This window comes from Zootermopsis nevadensis, unplaced genomic scaffold (genome assembly GCF_977971745.1).
Source record: "Zootermopsis nevadensis isolate Lab colony 2312 unplaced genomic scaffold, Znev_1.0 Znev_ptg000002l, whole genome shotgun sequence".
In the NCBI taxonomy this organism is placed as follows: Eukaryota; Metazoa; Arthropoda; class Insecta; order Blattodea; family Termopsidae; genus Zootermopsis; species Zootermopsis nevadensis.
This window is the reverse complement of record NW_028259134.1, coordinates 13,921,837-13,948,296: the sequence shown is the minus strand read 5'-3', so window position 1 is coordinate 13,948,296 and position 26,460 is coordinate 13,921,837. Positions and strand designations below refer to the sequence as shown.

General features: G+C 34.9%; 1 protein-coding gene and 1 long non-coding RNA gene across 3 annotated transcripts; both read right to left on the bottom strand.

The window, feature by feature from the left end:
• Nucleotides 1-2,201: 2,201 nt before the first annotated feature.
• IntS3 (integrator complex subunit 3) lies at nucleotides 2,202-26,439 on the bottom strand. Of its 2 annotated transcripts, none has more exons than XM_022077991.2 (16): nucleotides 26,152-26,439; nucleotides 21,634-21,798; nucleotides 19,580-19,845; nucleotides 18,688-18,959; nucleotides 17,531-17,676; nucleotides 16,079-16,310; nucleotides 15,145-15,224; nucleotides 14,851-15,043; nucleotides 13,910-14,137; nucleotides 9,211-9,349; nucleotides 7,913-8,059; nucleotides 6,354-6,518; nucleotides 5,848-5,938; nucleotides 5,367-5,734; nucleotides 3,625-4,201; nucleotides 2,202-3,005 (listed from the first exon to the last, which is right to left on the bottom strand). In XM_022077991.2, the coding sequence occupies exons 1-16, from the start codon at nucleotides 26,224-26,226 to the stop codon at nucleotides 2,931-2,933; spliced, it is 3,219 nt and encodes a 1,072-aa protein (XP_021933683.1). In that variant the 5' UTR covers nucleotides 26,227-26,439; the 3' UTR covers nucleotides 2,202-2,930. The 2 variants fall into 2 exon arrangements, with proteins under 2 accessions (XP_021933683.1, XP_021933684.1); XM_022077992.2 differs by having other exon boundaries at nucleotides 13,922-14,137; nucleotides 26,152-26,438.
• LOC110836611 (uncharacterized) lies at nucleotides 6,731-7,906 on the bottom strand. The gene is made up of 2 exons (XR_002545381.2): nucleotides 7,520-7,906; nucleotides 6,731-7,186 (listed from the first exon to the last, which is right to left on the bottom strand). It is a non-coding gene; the product is annotated as an uncharacterized LOC110836611 (long non-coding RNA).
• Nucleotides 26,440-26,460: the final 21 nt, after the last annotated feature.

Genomic DNA, 26,460 nt, shown 5'->3' with positions numbered 1-26,460 from the left:
GACATTAGATTACTTGGAGAAAGTGACATCAACAAGTACTTGCAGGCCAGTATAATAATAAAACATATCTTACAGCTACATGAGAATAGGAGTAAGGTAACAGATTCTACTAGTTATGGCTGCAATTCTTTTATATTATGTTTCTACTACCATTAAGGTAGATGAAAGTTTACTGAATAACTTGATTCCTGTACAGTATACTCTTTAAATTAATTAGTGGTATTTGCATTCAGTATATGAATGTCATATTTGTGTTGTTTATATTGTGTGTACCTGAATTTCTTTGAAATTTCTCTGTGTTGTCTATAGTGAATGACAGTAATGAGACTAAGTCTTTGGTGGTAAGGGGAAGTATATAAATTTTCTTAAAGAATTCTCCACAGTAGATAATATTTTTACCATCTGAAAATATCACAATAATTTTCTGCTGAATATATGACCAGATTATTCAACATGTGTCCAAAAGCAAAATAAGCTAACATAATTTATCTGTTGTCAGGAGTAATATCTGTGTTAATGTATGCAAGTAGTGATGTGACTAGTAAGAATGCATGCTTAACTTGGTTAATGCATAATATATTCAATGTGCACTTTCCAATGCAAGTTACAAACTTGTAGGCCAGGAAATTTATTTGTTCCCACTACTTAGTTGTTTTATTATATATACCTATATTTAGTTTCAAAATTGCTGATTGTTAGTAAAAAATTCTGGAGTAAAAATGTGAATAAAACTTAATATTTAAAAATCTCTTTTTTTTGGTCCATGTCATACACCTCTCACACATTGAAATGACTAGAAAACCATGCTGTGATCTATGAAATGTTGGCTAATGTACTCAGTTAAGACATATTTTGTGTGGCTACTTTCAACCACACATTTCAATAAAGTAGATCACATATCATTCTGGTACTCTTATTTAATAAAAACTTGTTGGTGACATCCAATAATGATCTCATGATGTTATGAACAAGACAACATTTCAGTGAGTCACTGTGGTGATGGTTGTTTGGCATGTGTCACTGAAATGTGCTGCGAACTTGGATTCATGTTATGTGATGGCTTGACATATGGATGATTGTAAGCACAAAAGTTTGGAGGTTTCACTCAGAAACTATAGCCTATATTAGTGTCAGATGTTGTAAAGCTCTCTTAGCAAATGTTTTTTCCTTAGGTGGTTAGAGCAGTGGTCCCCAACGCGGTGCCTGCGGGCACCCGCCAAGGCTTTTTTTTGGGTGCCCGCATTGTTACGAAAAGAGGTTATACTGAATAATGAAGGCCGTTCAACCGTGAACATTATGAAATCAAAGCGCAGATCTCGACTTACTGAGGCCCATCTTGACGATTGTTTGCAAGCAGCAACATCATCCTACACTCCCATATTTGAAAAATTGGCCAATGAAATGAGCACCAAACATCACACTAACTTCCCACTTAAGTAATAATAATTGTACTTATAAAAGTATGTATTTTTGATTGCATGGTTTCTTGTATCATTAAACGTGGTGTTGTTTTGCGTATTATTTGGTGTCCATATCTTATTTGTCCAGATAAAAGAAAATTTGGCTTTGTTAATTGGATGGTGCTCCCCATGATCTCATAAACTCTCAAATGTGCCTGTAGGCACAAAAAGGTTGGGGACCTCTGGGTTAGTGAGTTATTTATTAAAGTCCTCAGATTATCTGGAGATGTCTTAAGCTCAGCAGTTGTAAACTGGTTGAAGGAATTCTCTGGTTTACTGACATTTTTTTCTCTTGTGTGCATGTGTGAACAACTGAAAACTTCAGTATTATTCACTGTTACACATTTAAAATAAATCACAGCAAATGAAAAACAGTGTTTTATGTGACTTTCAAGTGTATGTTATGAACAAAAGTTGTGTGATGTCATACACCAATTATGGTGCCAAACTACAGCACTGAGTTACCAATCTTTATGTTGGTATTAATCTATGATCATAACAGAAAAAATTTACCCACCTGCACCAACAACTGTACAGTATTACGAAATGTACATTCATATTACATATATACATGGGTTAGGAACAGAACAGAGAGGTATTACAAATATGCTATTTCAAATAACCATCATAGATGCATTTATTTGTATGCATGTTTCATTTTACTATTTTTGTTGCCTAAAATTGATCATAGACTGTAACTGTTAGTTTTAGGTACCATTTTGAGTCAAACAAGAGACAGTATTGTAATGTAATGTTTTAATTTAAAAAACATAATATTCACATGTATTATGCTAGGAAATGTACAAAAGTTTCTGTGCATTTATTTACAAGAAATATGTGTACACAATTAAGAAATCCTTGTGAACTATTAAACTCATATTCCCACAAAACAAATAATTTACAAGGACAATTCATGGTAAATGAAGCCAATGAGATGCAATTTACTGTATGAACAGTAACATACTGTACAATCATTCAAAACAAACACAACATATTATATTACAAACATGCATACACGTAACATTCTCATCCATTCAAATTCCCAATGTGGGATGCCATTTACATCAACACAAATATGGATCTAAAATAAGGAGAACTGGCATCACCAGTTGATATTATCTCAAAATCCATATTCTTTGAGTGTATGAAACAGTTCCTCATAAAATACCGCTGGTATGTAATATCTATGAAAAATCTATTATTCAAAAACCAGGTTCCTATTAAAGTAACAGAATATAATAGATAACATCATTATTTTGCATTCACAACAAATAATGTGACTTGTTTAATTTTGACATACTTTCAAAACCATTATCCAGTTTTCAAAATGTACAGTAATTCGATCAGTGTTCTTACAATGTGTTTCACTGAAGAATGTATAAAAACTGTTTCCTCATGGTATAAAATGGTGGCAAAGATACAGCCATAGTGTCCCCAGAGTATATTGCCACAGTTCACAATGGTGATGGGTCAATCACTGTCTGAGCCAACGGGATTTACCTTTTTCCTCTTCTTAGAATGTCTGGGTTTCACTATTTCTTCCTCCTGAAACAAGAGAATGTATGGCAACTTACCAAAGCCTTAAAAAAACAGAGAAATTCCAGGTAGAACTTACATTATTCACAAATCTCCCCGTTGAATACTACATGGAAGAAAACGAAAATCTGGCCAACAGAATGAACACAAATAATGACAGGTTGTAGTAGATTATAATGGTTTTTGAATATCTCAAAACATTCAACCCACATTTTACCACTATACACAAAATTTGGCTGTGAATAATACATAATTTATCAGAAGTACATCCCCAAAAATATTTGGAACAAAACTGTAGTTTTGTAGCAGATATATGCATATAATACGACTTGGCAGTTTACTAATAGAAACAGTGGGAATAGTACTGCAGATTTCAAATATGGCAGACCATCATGTAACAGGAAAAACAGAGGCTTTACACATACAATTATCAAACAATTTTTTTCATCACCTCAGCACTTTTTTAATTTATGTAACATTAAAATAAATGCATTACTTGTGAGAATGGGAGGTGATTGGAAATGGCTCAGGATCATGTTCAATGGCAGATTCTGGTGTTCGTGGCAAAGAACATTTGGCTTCTGTTCCCAGTATGTTGTTTACTTAATTCATTGCAAACGTTACTTACTTCACTGCTTTCTTCCGAACTATCTGACACTTCTTTTGTGGCTGCTCTACTTTTACTAGTAGTAGCTCCTTTGGTTCCACCACTGCTGCTATTGCTGGAAACACCCTTCCTTCCCCTCCCAGCTGCACTCACTTTACTGCCACCCGAAGGTTTTGGTGTGGCAGCTTCCACTTCATCCACCTCAGCTAAAGCAAACAAATCACTAAACTTCTTCCGCTGAATGTCTGTGCACAAACTCTGAGCCTGCTGTAATGCCCTTTGCATGGAGTCCAAGCTATATAGGTGAAAATTGTTCTGCCGACAACATTGTCTTAACTGGTCTAGATGTCCAAGCACTTGCTCTGCACTTGGAGGGCCAGCACCTGCTCCCAAACCAGCTCTGTTTGCTCCCCCACCACCACGTTTTCGTTTATTCGGGGAGGTATTAGGGTACCGACTACTTAACAGATTGGCCATTAACTCTCCCAACTTTTCTTCATGTTCTTGACACCAATATTTAAGTGTAGAAACTACAAACACATCCTGTGGAGGTCGTACTTCACGAGACAGTAGATGTTTCAGTAACTCAGCTGTAGGTCTGTGTTGAAACATGCAAAGAGAAACATGTGGGAATTTTATGCACATATTTTAATTACATATAAATCATTGTACCCTATGTAATTATGACCTAAATGCATGCACATGCAAACATGTGTACACACATATCACTTCTGGGACCATGAACAGAAATTCCTACAACTCCACCACCATAACTCTCACAAAACAATGTGTGTGTCACATGTGATCACAATTTTTTGCAAAAAAAATCAACAACAAATACAGCCATGATACATAAACACCATGGCAAATAAAGACAAAGAAATATAAAATAAATCTGCCATTGGTAGCATCTAACAGTGAACTAATGATCACTGGTTCCATCTATTGAGAAGCAGTTCAAATTACTGCTAAGAACAACGGAAATCTGAATAATAATTTGCAGCCACAAAATTACAATTGCTACAAGTTTAACCAGGCTAATATATATGTTTGTATGACATTTCTTACTGGGAATGATCTCGGGTATAATGACTGAATATGATGTAAATAGTACATAAAAATTCATGTACTAAAAACATTTGCTTAAAATTCCTTAGTATATTAACAATAAAATAAACTTTGTTCCTCTAAAACCGTATTGATACCAGGAGAAAAAACTGCAGGCAGTACTGATGTAGCTAAAATAAAAAAGTATATGTAAAGTAAATGAAAAATTTTGAGGCTCTGCCACAGCACAGTTAATGGCCAGCTTCTCACAATGGAGGTCCAAGTTTATGCCCAGGACAGTGCAGTGGTATTTTTGGTGGAAAAGTGGCAGTGGGACAGGTTTTTTGTCCAAGTACTTCAGTTTTCCCATCAATCCACCACTGCTCCATATTAATTCATGCATCATCTAAGGGATGGACAATGGGCCTATTATTAGCTGTAGTTCCACAGAGACGTAGTTTCACCCCATTGTAATAATACAAAGGAAAAATCTGAACTGCCCTTTCTAATTAACACAGAGTATTCTAGAATGATACAAGGCAGCCAGTGCTGAGGATTATAAAGCAGTAAATGAACACACAGTAAAGCAAAGCAATACTGAAGTTCAATGTATTATGAAACCAGTCAAAATAATAAATATAATTTCAGAAGAAACTGCTGATAAAAGATTTCTCATTGTTCTCATAAACTAAAGGAGTACTAAGATAGGAACATACCTTTCCTGTTTCAACATGAGCAAAATTGATGTTAGGGCTTCTGCATGACTTGAAAATTCCAACCTTGGCAAGATAGGTAAAACGTAGTCTATAGGGATCCCATGGGCTGTGACTAACTGCCAAAGGCAATACTGTTCAAATGTTTCCCATGACAAACTGGCTGACAGCAGCGCTCGGAAAGAGTCTGAACGGAACATAACAAGGCGCCCTTGTAGAATGTGACATACGAAGTCCTGTAACTGGGCTGCATCCACCGTTGATACAACCAAGTGAAGGAGTTGGGCATGACCAATTGCAACTGATGGAAACTGAATGTATACTTCAGGTACAAGCCAGCAAAACAGGTTCACATCATCTTCCTGGCACAGCTGAGCAATTAAGAAACACAAGCTTTAGTACAGTATCAAATAAGCATAATGATTCAATCAATCAACCAATGCCAAGACAAAATACACAGCCACTACTACTACTACTACTTTACCTTCAGATCACTAAGCAAGCAGCTTTCTAGTTCTTTGTCTAGCACTTGACAGAATTCACTGTATGCTGATGACTTTCCATCATTTAATTTACTGGAAGGGAAAAAACAAACGGTATGTTTTATCACAGTTTATACTGACACACATTTTATGTACACTAGTCCACGTTTAACTAAATGACATGGCTGAATGTTCTCTTTAGGCAAGCATTCAGCTAATCAAGGACTTCTATGCTTTTATAAAAACCAAAGTTTCACAAAAGCTTACCACTGGGTTATCCTGAGTCATTTAAATCCAATTCGCATTTTCACAACCTACTCATTCTCAAAAATTTTATAATCTGTTCCTTCATGCATGTCACTTGTTCCACTCTTCTTAATTTAATTAACTTAAAAAATATCAGATGAAGACTATATATTATGAAATTCCTCATGCCTAACATTTAAAAGCAGATATAAATATTGCTCCAAAATGTGTTCATTTTATGCCTTAAGTTTTTAAAACTTACCAAGCTTTAAGAAAATACAGAAGCAGATAGCCTACTCTTGGTTGGTGGCTTGACATTTCTGCAAGTACAGATAAGATAGGGTGTCTACGTAGATCATCCTCTGGGAGTTGCACTACATTGCGAAACATAACAAACAATGGGCGACCTATACTGTCCTCAAGTGTTCTGTAAGTTAATAAAACAGATTTACAAATGCAATACACACATTACTCACAGCTACTACTAACATTAGGCAATGAATATGAGTATTGATAAAAGAAATAAACTACAGGTAAAATCATATTCAGGAAGATAAGAAGTGAAATACCTGTAACCACAGGAGGTATACAGAAAGGCAATGGAAGGCACTCCTGAAGATGTAGAAAAATAAAAGGGTCTAAAAATACATAATCTTGTGTTTAATGTGCAGTCATGTCTTACACAACAATTTCTAGTGCCTAATCCATCAATGTTCCATTGTATCACTAGTTAGCTATTAGTATCACCTATGAATGACATGTTTCAATTGTCAACAAATTGTCACCAGTTTAATAACAACTCTATTTGCACAAACAAGTCACTGCACCTCATAATGAATGTAATGATCATTAATTTTGTAGGGTAAAAGCAATAGCAACAGAAACAGATGAATCATAAACAGTAGAACAAAGTGAAAAAATCTTAAAATTATTGATTGTCAGGACTTTTTCCCATTGTCTATTCTTTAAAACCCACAACTCTAGAACTGAATAGCGAAAACATGTTAAAATCTTCAAGAAAGTATTGTTGTGTCTAGCTGGGTGGTGAGATATTGTCTTCGTGCATGTCCTGAGATGTGTTGCTGGTGCTGTGCCCTGGTTCAAACAAAATATTTATATTAAGAAGTGTGTACAAGTAATGTTGATGTAAACCTGATGAAAACTTAACATCTAAAACATTCATAGGTGAAGCCAGCAATGGTACACTGATGCAATAAGCAATCAAAATGTTCCCAGTACATAACTGAACATTACTCATGTCAGATGCATACAGCTAGAATTTATCAGGTCATTTCATTCTAACTGTATCAGTAAACATGCAAAGACACACACGCAAAAGTGTTTTCCTGGAATTACTGTATTCCTCACATTATAAAACTTTTCCACTTTTAAGCAACTAATTTTGGGATGCCACTTTAAATCAGATACCTTATATTTGGGTAGTTGTTGTAATCACACTGTGAACATATACACATAAATTTGAAAGTCTGTGGTGTATTTATGCACACATATGATTGTGCACATATTCCAATTTTAAGACTTGAAGATGTAAAATATTACATGGGTGAATTAATCTAATCTGAGACAGTGGCTGTCTTCTGGTGTGTTGCACCACACAGTCTGGTAGATGCTGACCAGCAATTTAGAGAAGACTACTGCCTCCATCATTAGTATCATTCATCACCCATATGATGGAGGCAGTAAGCTCCTCTAAAATGTCAGTCAATATATATCAGACTACATGATGCTATATCTCTGGAGACAACCACCTTCAAGCATGTCAATGTGAGAACCTCAATCTCACTTAATTAACCAACGTACTCATCATTAACTTCGACTGGAAAAACTTTTCCTTCCAATTGCTCTTTCAAAACAGTGCACAGACATGAGCCCAATAGAGAAATTACTTCAGCATCCATATCTTCTTCTTGAATAACCAACTGCACCAACCTTTCCATTGCTTGACACCTAAAGCAAGAAATAAAGATACATCACTTAGTATGCAGACCCAGATACTCATCTATTGTTTTGCAACTAAAGTGAACTAATAACTAAGAATAAACTATGCAGAATGTTCCAAAGTAAAACATTTCCTAAACAAGTTAACCTGTTTTACTAAAATGAACCATGATTAGGTATCCATCCACATGAACAAAAATGTCTGTGTTACATTTTATTACTTTTTCTGTAACACATGAAACTTGGATTTCCAAAGGCATTAAAAATACTAAATAAAGAAGACGACAGATAACTGCATTTTATAAACAAGTCTGTTGATACTGCAGACTCAAATGCCCCTACTATATTAGCCTTGATGATGGTAAAGAAAGACACAGGTCGAACATTGATGTGGAGTGATGAATGGAAATGAAAATCAAAAATTCTGTGAAACAAATCTGCTTTAGTGCCAATTTTTTCATGACAAATCCTACATACATTAACCCAGGAGTGAACATGGACCTCTGCAATAAGTAACCAGAAATCAATTTCCTGGTATAGCACAGCCTTACATGGCACAGTTTTTATTTGGGCATTCACTGTTTAAGTCAAGGGCTCAAGTTTTATACTGTAAGTGACCAAGAATTTGCATCACTTATATTCTGTTTACATTGAAGTATTGTGAACAGAAAACCTAATTTTTGATAATCATTATTTTATGAAGCATGATTGGATAAAAGTGAGAAATGACTGCAGTCATTTATTACATGTGGAGTAACAAACAATCATTTACTTCTAATAAGATGACATCACTCATTTTCAACAAACACTAAACTATATAAATGAAAAGCCACAGATCTATACATTGCACAAGATTTCACTACTAACACAGAACATATCAACCTCTTGGCTAAACAGCCATAAATACTAACAAGTAATTTGCCTTTTTTAGTCCAGTCTTGTCCACCACAAGCCATGGCTTATGTACGACCCAGGTGGCTGGGTGTCACAGTACCATACCTCTGAAGTGTTAAATTCCAGAGTAACAGTATGGTCAGTATCCAGTAGTACAGCCATTTAAATCCCCCAATTCCCATTTAACTAAGGCTCATTACAGTAAACAGAATTTTGCTTAAAGTAATATTTATATAATTAAAGGAACAGCACCAATGTTTACATACTTTGCTTCATTGTCACGTTCTAGATGCAATGTTTCCACAGCAACCCGTATTTCTCCATCTAATTGTTGTACTATATACAGTTCACTCTCTTGAAGTTTCCCTTCAGACACAGTAGGTTTCTCTTTTAATCTCACTTTTGCTGAAACAAAGACACACACAACACACACATTACATTTAGCATAATGAGAAAAACAATACTGCTATCTGTGTACACAAAAGCTAAGCCCAAGAATTCTGTGGTAAACTAAGCAAAGCTAAGACAAGCAGTATGTACAATAGCAGATGAATACATATTTACACATTGATGTATTACAGATGTGTTAGTTGGCCAGCATAACATATATATGTGTATAATACATACAAATTAAGACAATGAAGATGAACACCAACAAACAGCAATCCTCTTAACAAGTTCCAGAGATAACATTACAAAAAGAAATATTTACATGAAAACTTATTAGAAAGCAAATATGAAAATTACAAGCCATTAAAAGAGATCCAAAATATGAACCCTTTTTGGAAAACCAGAAACTTTAATTCTGAATTACCACAATAGTTTTATTCCCAATTATGCAGCGAGGCATTTACATTCCTTCATTTCGCATCTTCCAATTTTTATTTTCATTGTGATTAAATACTACCACACTGTTAAGTCCATTTCAAGGCTATCAGAAATAACACAATTGTATAAGTCAACATAATTTATGGAAAATTAAAACAAATAATTTTCCTCTTTCACATCAGTCAGCTCATTTATTATAAGTTAACATGTTTAAACTTATGCATATTATGGTATATGGGGTATTAGAATGTCAACATTAATTTAAAAGTGTCATAATTTGTTACTGTCACTTGTTCAAATTTGTTAAGTAATGCAATAAAAATATTGTGACGTGTTGCCTTGAGAGCAGCATAACAATGTCAATAAACAGTTTAGTTGTCTGTTTATTGACATTGTCGCGTCTGGCATTGTTGTAACCGTTTATAGACATTGTTATATTTGGCATTGTTGTATTTGTTTATAGCCATTGTTGCGTTAGACATTATTGTGTCTGGCATTGTTGTGTCTGTTTAATGACATTGTTGTATTCATTTATAATTGTTGCGTTTAGCATTGTTGCATAGACATTGTTGTATTTGTATATTTGTATATTTGTATTTGTGAGTGGATGCGGCGACAACGGACGAGACCCCCACCGGCACAGCCTGGAGAGAGGTAGGGACGATGCTTGCGCTTGCGCAGGCCTCCGCCCTCAGTTAGCTTTTTGGTTGTGTCCAGTGGGACTCGTGTCGAACGAGGGCTGCCAGAGGTCGCCGAAGGCCAACCGAGGGCGACCGATGTTCAGCAGGCCAGCCGAGGCCGTCCCCAAAAGACGGCCAAGTCGGCACAACGAGTGGTTAGACTACTCGGCTACCCTGACTGAGGTTTTCCGTGCTTTTCCTCAGTTGTAAGGCGAATGCCAGGGTATAACTTAATAGGGGCACGGCCCGCCACCCTCCCCCCGATCATGGAGGCCATCAGCTGAAGTGATCTTCCCCCCATGCCGCAGAGGCCTTCAGCCGAAACGGCCCCTCCCTCTCTGGGTTCAAACCCCGGAGATCCAACCAACCAAATTCCTTTGGACAACTTGCCTGACGGGATGACCTCCCATCAGCAGCAACGGATCCCAGTTTGAATGGTCGAGGCTCCCGCCACGACGTAACCCTGTTAGCGATAGCAAAATTTCCGTTTCTTATATTAAGACTGTTTACCATTTCCAGCAATGCGCCTTGTGCGCAGGAATGGTTTCACCTAGGTAGGGACGATGCTTGCGCTTGCGCAGGCCTCCGCCCTCAGTTAGCTTTTTGGTTGGTTGGTTGCTTTGAGAGTAACCCCGTTAGCGTTAGCAAAATTTCCGTTCTTATATTACGACCGTTTACCATTTCCAGCAATGCGTCTTGTGCGCAGGAATGGTTTCACCTAGGTAGGGACGATGCTTGCGCTTGCGCAGGCCTCTGCCCTCAGTTAGCTTCTTTGGTTGGTTGGTTGGTTGGTTGCTTTGAGAGTAGAGTTGGAAAGAGAGAGTGTTGTAGAGTGGAGTTGTGGTTGGAAAGGGAGAGTGTGAGTTGCAAGCGATATGCTGTTGCGGACACTGGTGTGACGACGAGTAAGGACGGGGCGGCTGAGGAGCCAACGAGAGGTCTGGTGTGGCGCCGAGTAAGGACGGGTCGGCTACGTGGACCGGGGTGGCTGAGGAGCCAGCGAGAGTCCAGTGGGGTGCTACGGGCCGACGCCGAGTAAGGACGGGTCGGCTACGTGAGCGAGCACCGGGTACGTGGACCGGGGCGGCTGAGGAGCCAGCGAGAGTCCAGTGGGGTGCTACGGGCCGACGCCGAGTAAGGACGGGTCGGCTACGTGAACGAGCACCGGGTACGTGGACCGGGGCGGCTGAGGAGCCAGCGAGAGTCCAGTGGGGTGCTACGGGCCGATACCGAGTAAGAGAAGAGTGTGAAGAGCGGAGCTCGGAGACCAGATAGACTCGATGGACAATGCGAGAGAATGTGTGTGTATGTGTGCACAGAGACTCGAGTGTGTTGTTGTAGAGAGTTGACTGTATGTGCAGACCACTGTAAGTGATTTAATTTGACGTGAATAAATCAGGGTTGACAATCCAAGGTCGCAACGCCGACCCACGTTACAATATTTTCCTACTGTCATTTTTGGGTAACTTTGTAATTACTGTCTCAAAAGCAAAACTTATTTCCATTACAGACTAAAATTTAGCACAATTTAAATAAAATAATAAACAGTATGAACTACACTGGATAAGTTTAAATAGCAAGAAGATGTATTTATCATATGCAGTGTTTAGCAATTTTAAATTGTAAGCCAGCACTATATGTGTTTTACTGATATGCACAACTAATCACCTTCTTAATAATATTTATTGTCCTCCATCAAAATGAACAAAGTCAGTTACCAGCCCATTAAAAGTTGCTATTCCACAGAGACATAGTCTCCCCTCTTTGCAACAGTAATAAGTGAAAGTTGGATAATGTTAAGTAAAAGCATTAAAACCATACACAATACTTTGTTTACAAATAGTGTAATATTATTGGGAAATAAATTGACATCAGCATTTAAATGGTGCTTTAAAACTTTACACATTTAGGCCTAAACTTCATAATCTACTGTATTAATCACTACACAAATGTCTACCCCAATTATTTAAAGTTACAAGTTCTCATTATAATGTTTTCAATCAACAATTCAGCTTATGAGAATTTATGTCTGATTCTGCACAAACCCAAAATCTGTTTCTTAACACTAATTTTAACCATAACCAAGTGGTAAAAATTAGAGTCAGCAATGATAATATTATGGGTTTGGCAGATAAGTTTTCAGCTCTCGTATTTCCTTTTGTGGGTACACAATATGTTCTAAAACTTTAAAACGATGTTCTGGGAAGAACTTATGATACCTACTTTCCTTCAAACGTGTTATTAATGTGATTACAGCAAGAATTACAAATTAATAATTATAAAGTTTAGCAATAAGTATCTGGACATAATTTTCACTAGCATTGCATCTGTTACCAGAGGTTCGAGATTCAAATATGTTTCCAGAAACTGAGATTTTTTCCCTAGCTTGATTTTATCTCATTACTTACATTTTAATTTAGAAGGCAAAGAGTGTTTGCAGGAAAGATAGTAACATCCTACAAATTTCAAAAGGAACACGAAGAAAGACAAATTTTTCTGACCACCACTCAGGTCAAACAGTTGGTTATATGACTGAAATCTATTCATTTCAGACTTCATTAATTTCTTGTAACTATAAATATGTTATAGGTCACCCTTATTGTGTTATTTTAATGTTTATAATCCATCTCGATGCAAAATTTCATATTCCTAGCTCTAACGATCCATTAGTTACTGCTATTAAACTGAAAGCTAAAAAATATTCTCACTACTACATCCACATTGCTTTTTACATTTTACAAAAAAAACTGCCTCAACAAAAGATCCATCACCATACATCATTTTGAAATCCAGTATTAAGTGGCATCTAACATGTCTTTTGTTACTGTAGGAAATTAAAATATTCAAAGCTGGGGTAGCCTCTGATTTTGTATTGCTCATACCAAATTGTTTAAGAATCGGTCAATTAGTTTAAAAGCTGAATGACACACACACACACTCACTCACAGATAGCATGATAATCAATAAGCATACATTTTTCCTTAAGGAAGGAAAGTAGGCTAAAACCTAATGCAAGCAGAATGGTAAAACACAAACTAAACACATAAAATTAATATAAAAAATAGAACACGTTTGTTAATGTATCAAACAATGACAAGGGTGACACTTTATGTCTGAAGAAACACAATGAAGGCTGAAAAAACTGTGAACAAGTAACCAAGTGCTTAATCCCCCAAAGAACACATTCACATTTAAATACACAAAATGCTCACATTTTAAAAGAAATAACTGTGAAAAAATTATTTCCCAGATGTTACACACACACACGCATACAGACAGAATGTAAAGTTCCCAACTTCATTTCTTATAAGCTGGATCCCCAAGAAGCAAATTTGCAACAGATCATCCAGCCAGGAAGAGTGTATCTTATTCATGCAGTAAGATAAGCGTAAGCAAATTATGTGCCTTATTTTACAATTCTAAATTAGCCACAAAGTCATAACAGGTAAAGACTGACTTCTTGCATCACCTAGTGGAATGTCATCATCATCATCATCATCCTCAGTACTTCGTGGGATGGGATTAGTTGCTGGAATCGCTGCTTCTTCCTCGTCATCACTGAATGTTGGTTCTGAATCACCAACATGATTATTAGATGGTGTATGATTCTCTTGGCCATCCAACATTTGTTCTATAGGTTCTTCCTTTGTGTTCAAATGAACAGCTGAGTTGAAGTCTTCTTTACCTTCAAATTCAGTACACACACATGTAAAGTTATTAAACAACAAACATTTTTAAAAACATACTACATAAAAAACTTTTATATAAAAACAGAAATTTTATTATTCAGTTTGCTCATAACTACAAGAATCTGGTCATCCAACAGAGAACAGAGTTATACAGCATTGTAATTATTTATAAATCAGGATAAATCTGCTAACCACTAGGTTCTTGCAGTACACAGTGTTTCTACACCTGTTTCCTTTAGCACTATGCTCATATTTTACAGGACATCCTGCAATAGGATGCCCAAAGTTCAAGAATGTGTTTTTGGGCTCAATTCAAGCAACAAAGTTTTAATAAATACATGTCTGAAAGACAATCATTTGGAAGATATGGCATTTTAAGAATTAAGGTTGTTAATGGAATAACTGTATGAGTAATTTACATCTCACTAAGTTTATTAATTTAATTTACATAAACACAAATAATAAAGACATTCTATTAAGTAGTTACTAATGCCTATACCAGCAAAATAAAGTGACCAACTACAAATGTATTTTTCAAGACAGTCTGTAAATCAGAACAGCCTTCATGACAAAGAAAGTGCAATTAAATAGCTAGTTAGTGATTAAAAGAACGACAAAGAAAACAACGATATATGTCACTGGAGACAAATAGGTCAATAATTGATGATGCAATGCAGTAGAATTACAAGTATAATAGAAATAAAATTACCTTCTGTAGTTGGTGGGAGGCAGAATTCCTTGAATGCTTCTCTGACCATTGTTCTCAGTTCTCGGTCAAGCTTTGGATTATCAAAAAGGGGAAATAAAGTTGGTAACACTCTTTTTTCCAATATTTGGCGAAGAGATGAAAAAATCCCAGCACGCACTTTGTCAGCTAACAAAGGGTAAAAATTTGGAATGATCTGAAAAATAAATCCAGTATGACAAACTTCAGCATCAAAATCAAAGAGAATGAAAAGTTAAGAAATTCCTATACAACAAAGCATTAATGTAACACACTTACTCTGCATAAAAAATCAAGTAACGTGGCTGTGACAGCTGGATGTGATCGCATTGAATGATGCATAACAAGAATGGCTGGTTCTGGAACAAAAATATGAAGACTAAGTTATTATGGCAAAAGAATTTGGTATATATTAGACCTCTGCCAAGCCATTTAAATCCAAAATATCCTGCAACTGTCAGTCCAGTTATGTAAGTAATTTTTATATAGTATATTTTTGCATGATAAGTGCTGCAGGGGACAGTTAATTTTATTATGAACTACTGCATTAGGCATGGCTGAAGATGAAGGGGATGAACACAATAAAAATGGTGACATTTCATCTAAGAAATTTGATAAGGAGAAAATAGAACTGGATCAGTGAAATTCAATGACAATTGAGAAAATAGGTGCAATATAGGAAACAAAAATGAGTAAACTAAAGTGACTGGAATATTATGCAAAATGTAAGATGTCCGTGTCCCAAGAAAACTATGATTATCAACCCAAAAGGAAGGACAGGTTACAAATATGAAATGGATGCAACACGCCATATTTTAAAACTTATTACAGCTTAACAAGTAAATAACACACTGAATAACCAAGGTTGAATTCCTGGAAATGCATGATCTGTGGTCCACCCAGTCTGTGGTCCAAAGGGTTTCTAGAACTCCAATGGGGTAAAATGGAGCAAAAAGCTGACCATTCACCTCAACTAGTGTTTAAATAAAGAATGAGTGGAATTTCACTTCCATTCCCTAATACATTTTCACAGCACAGTGCAAAGTGCATGGCATATTGGTCTGTACATTCACTTGTATGTCAAGAAGGACTGTATGAATCACCCTCAGTCTAGAAAAGGTTTCATAACTCCAACCACAATACTGTTTAGAAAAGTAAAATGTCATAAAGCCACACGTATCTGAATCCATTAGGCAAATAAATTGACACTCACCTATATTCATGATGTTATCCTTATCAGCCTCAAAAAACAACCAGTCATAGAAAAGTGCAAGTTTTGCATTGGATGCAGCCACACTTGAGGTGCATGTTGTCAAAAGCCAACCAATGACTGCCCATCGTGGGATTATGTCTGAACAGAGCAATTCATTTGTTGGATGAATTACTCCGACAATAAAACGGATTAAGTCACAGCGAAGAGACTGTGACTCAGGAGTAGCCAAATACTGTAAAAAATTAGAATAGTCAATATAAATACAACCAGTACAAAATGTATTATTCTCCTACCATCAGAAAATTCAGTAGTGTGACAAGTAATGAGATGGAGGAAAGGTGACTAGGGGGAGATTAGCAGTGCTGAATATCCGGACTATTCTCGTGACCTGTCCTTAAATAAAACTCAGTAAATATCCCGGATCAGTAAACTGTACAACATATATCATTAATGCATTATTTTCTTATAGTTCACTGAAATCTAAAAGAATTTTAACAAAATAAGATTCAATGTCTGATTAATTTTTATTGCTTATTTCTTGAAAAGGAAAAATGTAAGTATATCAAAAATATCTGATTGCATGTCTTTCCCACTTATGTATTTTTTTTACCTATGGAACATTTCTATCACATCAGCAGTATCAAGCAAAAGTCTTGAAGTATGGCAGACACAAACAATAACCAATATGGGAGTGGACAGACTGTGGTAATGTCATCTAGTACTGTATATGACTGCTGTTTCAGAGAAACATATCACTTCCATCTTCAGGGTAAAAGAAGGCAATACATTCCTCCAAAATGTTGGTAATCACCTACATGACTATACATCACAACCAAGAACAAAATTCACATTTTTACTGCTATGAAAGCCTCAAACCCCAATCAACATATTTGTTTCAAACTTGTGACAACTACAATGGACAACTATAGACCTCTAAACTGGCTCTCCACTTTAACCACCTTTTCACCAAGAGTTTCTTCAGATACAGTAATTATAGTAATCAAAAATTCAGACAGACTTGTTAATTTATTTTCCTTTGATAATGTATTAAATTATTTACCTATTAAAGTTCCATGTCAAATATTCTTTTGATATGGTTTTAAAAGAAACTTTTCCACTATAACAGTATATTGTATGGCAAATCTGTGACAAATCACTGCTACTTTTAATAAATGCCAGTAATAATTTTTCACTATCTGCTGCATTTTTGTTACCTTTTACAATATTCATTTACCATTTCTCCAAACAAAGAACCTAACTCCAGAATAAAGGACTTTCTGATTAACTACCCTACCACTTGGTCCTACTTATGATGCTTAAGCAGGAGTCCACTGAATAAATTTTATGCATAATTAAAACAACAATAAAGACACCATTTTGATATACATTTAAAAAACTAAACATCAACAACATGGCTTTAAATTCTTCTTAAAGTGGACTGTTTTCTCTTACCTGCCTCTGGAACCATTCTTGATAGCGTTTGTGATACCCAAAGCGAACTTGTGATGTAAGGAATACCAACTTTCTCTCCATATCAGGTGTAAGACGAGATTGCAGAAACCTCCTTGATGTTCGTGTCTGAAGCAATTGTAATATACCTATGGAAAAAATTTATTGTACATTATGTCTTCACATTCTGTCCTTCCTGACCACAAAACCTATTCGAGCCCAATTACAAATAGCTGTGACATTAACTCTTGACATTAGAATACACAGAGCTCTTGCACAATATGTATTTATACTAATGGTGTTATGCAACAATAAAAATGGAGCAAGGTTTTTCAAGAGTACAACTGAATTACACATATTTAATTTTAATTTTAATTTTAGAATATCACACAGACAAACAGAACATAATATGGTAAGAATGTGTTTAACCCATGGCATTTTACAATATCTTACATGGTCAAATTAAACAATTAATATGATGAATCAATTTGCTTCACAAGTCCTCTTATCTCAATTTCCACCGATAAAACCAGCATTTACAAATATCACTTGGAGATACACAATGCAACTTTCTTTTATTACTGTGGACATTTACTTATGTTCACATAGCAAAAGTATTGAGTCCTATCTTATGTGTGTTTATAGTGAAGCAAAAATGTTCACTCAAAAGATCTGATGAGTACTGAAATTATAAAAAATATGCCTTAAGAAAGTTGTAAGAGATTTTTAATCCCAGCTGTTAACTAGATGCACTGTAATGTGAATGGCTTAAAATGAATTTAAGATATTTAAATAAATTCTAAGCTCACTCAGTTATAATTTATTCACTACTCTTTTTGTTATTATTTAGACAATAGGGAACTCTTATATATGACTCACAATATGAGAAAATAAGACTACGTTATAATAATTAAAAACTTTATCTATGTGCTGACACCAACCAGGACAGATGGAAACGTAAGAACCAACAAAACAGTCCTTTACATAATTAAGTACATCCTTATGTTTTATATTATGTGTTTGGCAATTATTTAACTCAAAGAAACATGAGAATTACATGAAATTCTTTCATAAATAAGAGCAATAAAAATCATATTACAACACTGCTTTCAGTTTTGACAGGCCTTTTAACTTGTAATAACTGACATCTTAATACTTACCTGTGAATGTTGGACAAAGAGATTTGGGATTTGTAAGGAGATCTCTCCAGAGTTGGTCAAATTCTGGAATACGGGCAACATTTTGAAGAAGTCTAACAAAGTCTCGACCAATCACAAGGCAATCCGCAAAACGTTCCCTGATAAGCGTCACCACAAAAACAACTTCTTTATGTCTTAATGGAGCCAATGCTGGGACAGCATGGTCTTCAATAAGGCGCAAGTAAGCATACACTACAGAAGCAATCAACACTGGGAACTTGTCTAACCACGTTCTGAAACAACCAAATTATAGACTCCTGTAGAAAATGTTCTGACTTAACTTAAAATATGCACATCAGTAATATGAACAACTTGTTGTAAGTTAAAAGTACACACACTACTGTAATTTAGATATGAATATAATTCTTACATCTACACACAGCATTCACTAACATGTAATGTAATGTAATGTAATAAAAACATTTATTACATATGATGTATCCCTAAAAATTGAATATTTAAACTACAAAGTAGTAATCAGTCTGATACAAAAAACATCGAGTAAAACCACTAATATATCAATGTTTAATCTTAAGTATCTTAAGTATGGTGCATGTTTTTGATAAGAAACACTGTACATAGTGGCGGCGTGTCAATATATGCAACACCCTTAATTTTAGTTTTGGTAAAATTAAAATATTGACATGATAAAATATATTTTTATATCAGTTGCATAGTCACACAGCAACAGTGACAGTGGTTGGGGAGTTAAAAATGTGTAAATATCAACAATGCCAACAATCTGACAGTATTCCAACTTTACACTAATTTAATTTATGGCATGCTTTCATAAAAGTTTTTCCACAGATGTCATAACAGGCCCTTAGCAATATGCTACAAAAACAATGTATACCTGTTTTCTTGGTATATATCCAATAATGCTTCAATAAGCATAATATTTCGTGAAGAGACATCACCTCCTGCTGCATGCCTCATTAAATTCCAGCAAAGGTTATCTACATTAGTGACTGCATTTCGAATCATTTCTCTTACAAGCCATAATACTTGAGTCCGTACTGTGTCAGTGAGGCGAAGGTAGCGATCCAGAATAAGCTGGGTTAAATGACTCAAAACCAGAGTGAGACCATCACGGGTGATTAGGGTAAGATCACGATAACTCTGAAACAAAATGTAACAATGAATTTGTTGCCTTACATCCATTTTAAATTTTTTAATATTCAACAATACAATGTGATCTCAGTTCAACATCTTCACATACACATAAGTAGCAATTCACAATTCTATTTTAAATCTGCACACCATTAAGTGAAAATAAATATTCATCTATTAACATTTTGAGAAATATCTTAAGGGAAGTTTGACTAACTTTAATTTTGCTACCAAATACTACCTCATTTAGCAATCTTTTAAAACCAGCATGAAAGGTGTGGTTCTTCATAAACTTACTTCAATGGAAATATTTTCATGTATCTATAACATCAACATGTTCTCAGTATCATGATTAGCCCTCTCAACATGTCTCAGTGCTTGTTATGTGCAGTTGTAAGTTGTAGCCAATAATTTTTAAGGCTACAAAAATTTTATTTGCAAATTCCCTCCCACTGTCAAGGCTTGCAACACTGACAATGCTCTTGTCAATGTAAATATGTCAATTTAGTGGCAGAATACCTCATCTGCACCTTTAGATTAAAGAGCTTTGAAAATCACAAACTTTGTAAGATGATCTCAATATACCAGTATGAAGTTGTAAGCACCATCTGGATGAGACTGAGAGTATATTAAGCCAACCTGACTACAAATTAAATTCAGAGAAAATGAATGGTTCACAATTACTCCTTTTTGCATTTCCTGGCAGGGTTCTGAAAGTTGTACAAATGTTTTGGTATCATGAGTAAAATTCTGGTAAGTTTGTCTGCTCCTTGATCACTCACTCTCTTCCATTGTCCAATAAAATATGAACGACATCAAACATTTTGCTGTCAGCTGTGTCATACAAAACCACACTGCTCCCTTCTTCCACTGGAAATACAAGTTTGTTCTTTCTTTGTGCACAACAAACACATCACACCTTTCAGCAACCAGTAATGATGAGGCTTCTTTCTTTCCAAGTCTTTATCAATGATCACTTTACTTGTTAACTGTTCATAAAATTCATCAATGAGGAAAATACTGTTTTTGGCTGCAGCACTTTTGCCTTTTGTTTACTTCTGCATAAACCTGTTGCTTTCATAGGTTCCACATGATCAATGACTTCTAACATGACAATCTAAAAATAAACTGAGCACAGTACTATACACCTAATGCAAGAAAGAACAAGCACAGACTTGTTTCACTTTGCTAAGCCAGCATCATGTCTGACAATGTATAGAGTACCTAGGAAATATCTGACAGGAAAGAAAAGAAAAAAATCAATATTTTGCCTTATATTCTCTGGCATTTTATACAATTCCCCAACATTTTATACAATACCAAATTTTGTACCTTGCCTGTAACAGAAACATATCCAAATTCCCAATATCCACCTTTCACTCCACTGAATGATTAGTTTCTCTATTCCTATAAAACATTAACTACAATGTTGTCAGGTGGCCTGGATGTAAAGCTCAGAGCTAAATGGAGGTAAGTGGTCAGTTTCATTACTCTGTCCACTTTACCTCCACTTGGAGAACCACTAGTATCCACTAGACTGGAGGCTGGGAATCCCCAAGAGCCATTCCAATAAAGATAAAAATTCTTAAAAGTATGGTAATTAATAAATAAATATAATTAAAAATATTGTTGTTTGAACTTTAATTTATGAAACAGTTGTGACAAGTGATGATGTTCATATACTTAATAAAACAAATAGCTGCACACAGTGAACATACCTAATTGCCCACAGCTTTTATTATACCTATATAATAACAAACATGCAATCAATGAAGTCTGAAAGTTGTTGATACACACCTTGGCAGCACTTTGTGGTTCTGTTAGAATAACGAACAGAAGACCAAGTGAAACTTCTTCATGGTTCTTATCTTTGCAAACAGCATTGTTCAAGGCATTTTGAGCTTCTTTTTCTGACAATCCTGATATCAGGCTCTGGAGTGTATTAAAACTTCTTTCATATTTCTGAGAACATAAAATGTTCACAACAAACATAAGCTGATCATAAACCAATAATTTTTAAAACAAAAACAATTTTACAATAAACATTATTTAATTAAAAGTATTGGTCAAGTAAAACCAATATGCTAACAGATATTACAAACCTCATTCACACAAAAATTAAAAATTTCCAGTGCTTCTGGGTTGGAAGAATCATGTTATGCATCAAAATACTTTTTTCATCATAAATTATGTTGTTTTGGGAAGTTTTGTAGACTTAATTTATTTCACTCCACATTCATACTTTAATCAAAGAATTAATTACATGACTAATCTGTTTGTATAATTTACAAGTGCACAAAGATTTTGTTGAGGACATAATAATTATGTAGACTGTCTATACTGGATTATGGCAAATGCAATATCCAATGAAGTTATAAAACCAAGGGTTGAATAATTTAAGATTGTCTCCGCTGCCAGATTTTAGCTATAGTCTTCACCAATTCCAAAAAGCAAATATGGAAAAACCTTATTCAGCACTCTTAATTTATTCCGGAAAATCAGGTGTTAGGTGAAGTGGCATTAAATAAAAATAACTTCTCCATAAGAATTAATATAATTCTCTTCATGTGAAACTTCATTGCCATCATGAAGTCACTTACCTGGATATCTGTATGTATATAAATGTGTTTTTAGCAACTGACTCCTCGGATTAAAGATCGAAAATTTGAAAGGAATTACGAATTAGTACGTACATATTCACTACAGTGTATTGCAGTCAAGATCAATGCTGTGATATCACAGCTAATTTTGCAACAAAAATATATATAACCAGTAACAGAGCAAAAATTCTGTGTGAAATCATGTCAAATATTTAAATGATAAATAAGAAAAAAAGCAATGAACAAACTGCCATTAACAAAAACCAATGTTTAAAAACAAACCTCACATGGTTATTGGGGTATTTACTTTTCATATAAATTTTCCAACATGTTATCCCTACATCTGTCTTTCAAGTTCCCGTAAGATTTTCACAAGAAAAATATATCCCACTTTATTCTCCACTGACCAATATTTAAAAAATATGCATCAAAAAGGGTAAAGAAAAATTGTAGTTCCTAAAATTCCTAAGAAATGTATAGAAACCATAACTGAAAGACTATTTGAAAGTACATCTGTCACATATCAACAGAACGAATGCATGATTTAATACAGTGGCACCTGGAGTTAATACTGAATGTTTCTTTTCTGCCACAAAATTAAACTTTATTTTTCACATTAACTGTACACCTGCCAGAAGAAAGTGAAGAAATGCTTTTTTTGTACTCAGCACTAACTTTTGCTTACTGTATATGGTTGTATTTGAATAATAACACCACAAATACAATAATATCTGATTTACTGCTATTGGCTTGTCCAGATGGTACAAATTCATGTTTTAATGTGATGTGACAAATAATTGGACTGACAATTTTGTACTACAGCTGGCAGATGATGAGTTGACATGTTTAGAACAAAAGAAAACCTGAATACAAAAGAGACTACCTGGCAGACCAAGGCATAAAGTGAAGGACATATTAAAATAGGTCTAAAAAATAAAGGTTTTGTATTAATTGCACAGCCTATGTTGTGGCTTAATTTCAAGATCTTTTATTGGCACTTCACTGAAAGGGCTGATAAAAGAAATGTTCTCTTCAAGTCAACCAGCCAGGAGAGGATTCAAACTATGACCTAATAAATGCAAACCAAACATTTATCTAGAGACTCTCAAACTTAGTAGGCCTGGTGTAAATAAGTAAGATGTTTTTAAACACAATCATTTCCTACCAGTTATTTTTAATAAGACCATACTATACAAATTTCCCATAAACTATTTTTTGCTATAGTTGCTGAACTAAATCATGGAATTATACTTCCCATCCACCCACATGTCAAGACATGTTTGTAATGACTATCATAACACACCTTCTGTGATTCATCACCACAATGAGCTCATGTCTAATGTTTCAGAACATCACTTCTATCTGCATCACATGAGTAACCACACATAATAAACCTACAGGAAGAATCTGGACAAGGAACAATGAACCATGTCACTAAGTTTAAACTTCTTTTTGAAGTGCCAAGAAATATCACACAAGAATGGTATCTTTACTAATAATTACTACATGATCTTACAGTAGCAACATACCATAACATAATGACTTGCAATCTCCAAATGAAGTAATCTTATTAACATAACTTTTATGCATCAAGCCACAATGATTCATGAATCAGTATCATGAAACTAGCAAACAACATCATAAGGCCAGCGATTTGTTATGATCTCATGCCAGTGTCTGTAGGGTCTCCCTGAAGATATTAATCACTTTTTTTGGTAACAGAGAATTTGAAAATGATTCTTAAGCAAGGCATTCAAAAAGCATGGTTTCCCAATTAGATGTCATTTTATGCAAATTCCATGGTTGGTTGCCTATTTAATCCCTTCATTATGCCTAATTTCCTTTTACAGTTGAAACAAGTATTGTGTGCTCTTCTCACAAAATAAATTGTTGCTGCTCTGCAGCTGCAGTTCTGCTTTCATGTTGTTCACATACAGTGAAAACTTCACTGCTGCATATCAACATGAATCATCCCAAGAGTCTTATAAACTCTAATTCTTGTACATTTCTGAATCAGACTGAGTTTGAAAACTTGGTTCATTACTCCCACTGCTCTGTTGTAATTTATACATTTTGCCTTTTTTATTCCCATATGTGATACACTGTAATAATCAAAATATTTAAAACAATTACTTGTTGAATAACTTTCTTATAGATACAAATTTTGCTGTAAATGGGGGTATTTCCTTTGAGAAGCCATTAGTAAGTCTTCACAGTAGAAATTTCCATGTAAAGTCATGAGCTCTGTTTTACAACTTGTACACTAAGCAATGCACTTCATCCTCTAAGTCTGCCAGGATTACCTGGAGATCTGAGAAAAGATGTGTTTTTTAGTAATGTTGCTATGTGATGCAAGCCACCATTTTCTGATTGACATTCATGCAAATTATAGATAACAGAGGAGAAAGACTGCAACCATGATGAACACCTTCATTTATTGGTTTCCATTCTGAATACTCTGTTCCAACCTTTACTGCTGTCAAGTCTTTTATAAATACTATGTATCACTGCAATTAGTTGATCTGGTATTTGATAATTTTAAAGGATTTTACAAGCAAATGGCATGTGGTGATAAGTTCATCCTGATAACTTCACAGTTATGGTACTGTGGTCATGCTATCCCACCACACATTATTTTATTATAATCTGTATGTTACCAGCCATGAGTTTCAATTAGAAATAATTATAATGGAACTTAAGTAATTCACATCAGTTCTTAAACATCAAGTAGCATTCAAGGTTCACATTGTATGCTTTTTTAACCTTAATAGGTCATCTTCTATGCTAATTAACAATGAATGCCAAATACTTCATATTTAAAAATCATAAAGAGTTATCCCTATCATGTATTAACTTATATTCTGAAAATGACAGGAAAAATTATACTTCGAGAATAAATGTCTCCTCAAATGTACTTAATATCTACATACACCCTATCAAACCAACATCAGCAAATTCACAGATATAAGTTTTTTAAGCTATCTGCAAGTACTTGGAAACACTAACAAAAAATTGTCAAACATATTCACTAAAATATCTGAGTTCTAATGGAATAAAAAACAATCACACAATATTAAACTCCCATCTTTTACTGCCCAAATAATTATGCATCAAAATCTAACAAAGATGAAGGCAATGACTTACATTAAATTCATCAGCACCTAAGTATACTGCTAATTATAATTACACAACAAGTACTGAAAACGATACAAGACACTGCACATTTTTCTCTGTTGTGTTTCTCACAGTTATAAAGGTTCATAATAAATACATCAGCTAATTTCAGCACTTGTATCCACACATTCCTTTAAATCAAACTGCATCCACCATTTGAGGGACACATGGCTTTGGACACTCCTGTGATCACAAGGCTTAAAACTATACAAATGAGGAAATTAAATTGAATCTGTAATATTGTATAGTTAAAAAGAAACACACCATACAGGACTGATTAGAACTATGGCTCACTGATAAAACAAATACACTTATAATTACGTAACAGTGAAAAGTATTGAACACCACAATTTTAACTAATCTGTGGGTGCCAAACACAACATATTTTGTTTATTAAAAACACGATAATTTAATTTCAAATAGCCCTCTAAAATGTATACTACTAGCGCCACAGTCGAGGATAAATGCAAACGTAGTTGAACCAATTCATTATGGCCGCCTTCATACCTTTCAATATGAATAATATATAAAACGTTTTTACCTCCTCAAATTCATCCTTATTTTCCACGATCGATGTAACGAATAGCTTCGGGGTTGTTGATATTGTTTGCTCCATGCCTTTACAAACAAATCGCTATTCCTAAACGCCTATGGATAATTAGTAGAGGTCCCGTTCATTCTGCTTAATTTTCCTGCCCTCGAAATGCTTTCTGAGGTGAGCGCATGGATACAAACATGTGCAACACTGAGTTCTTGGATGATAAGACGACAAAATATAGTCCTGTGAAATTCTGATATATCAATATGAGAATTCAGTACATACATAGCGAGATACACTAATCTTACAACA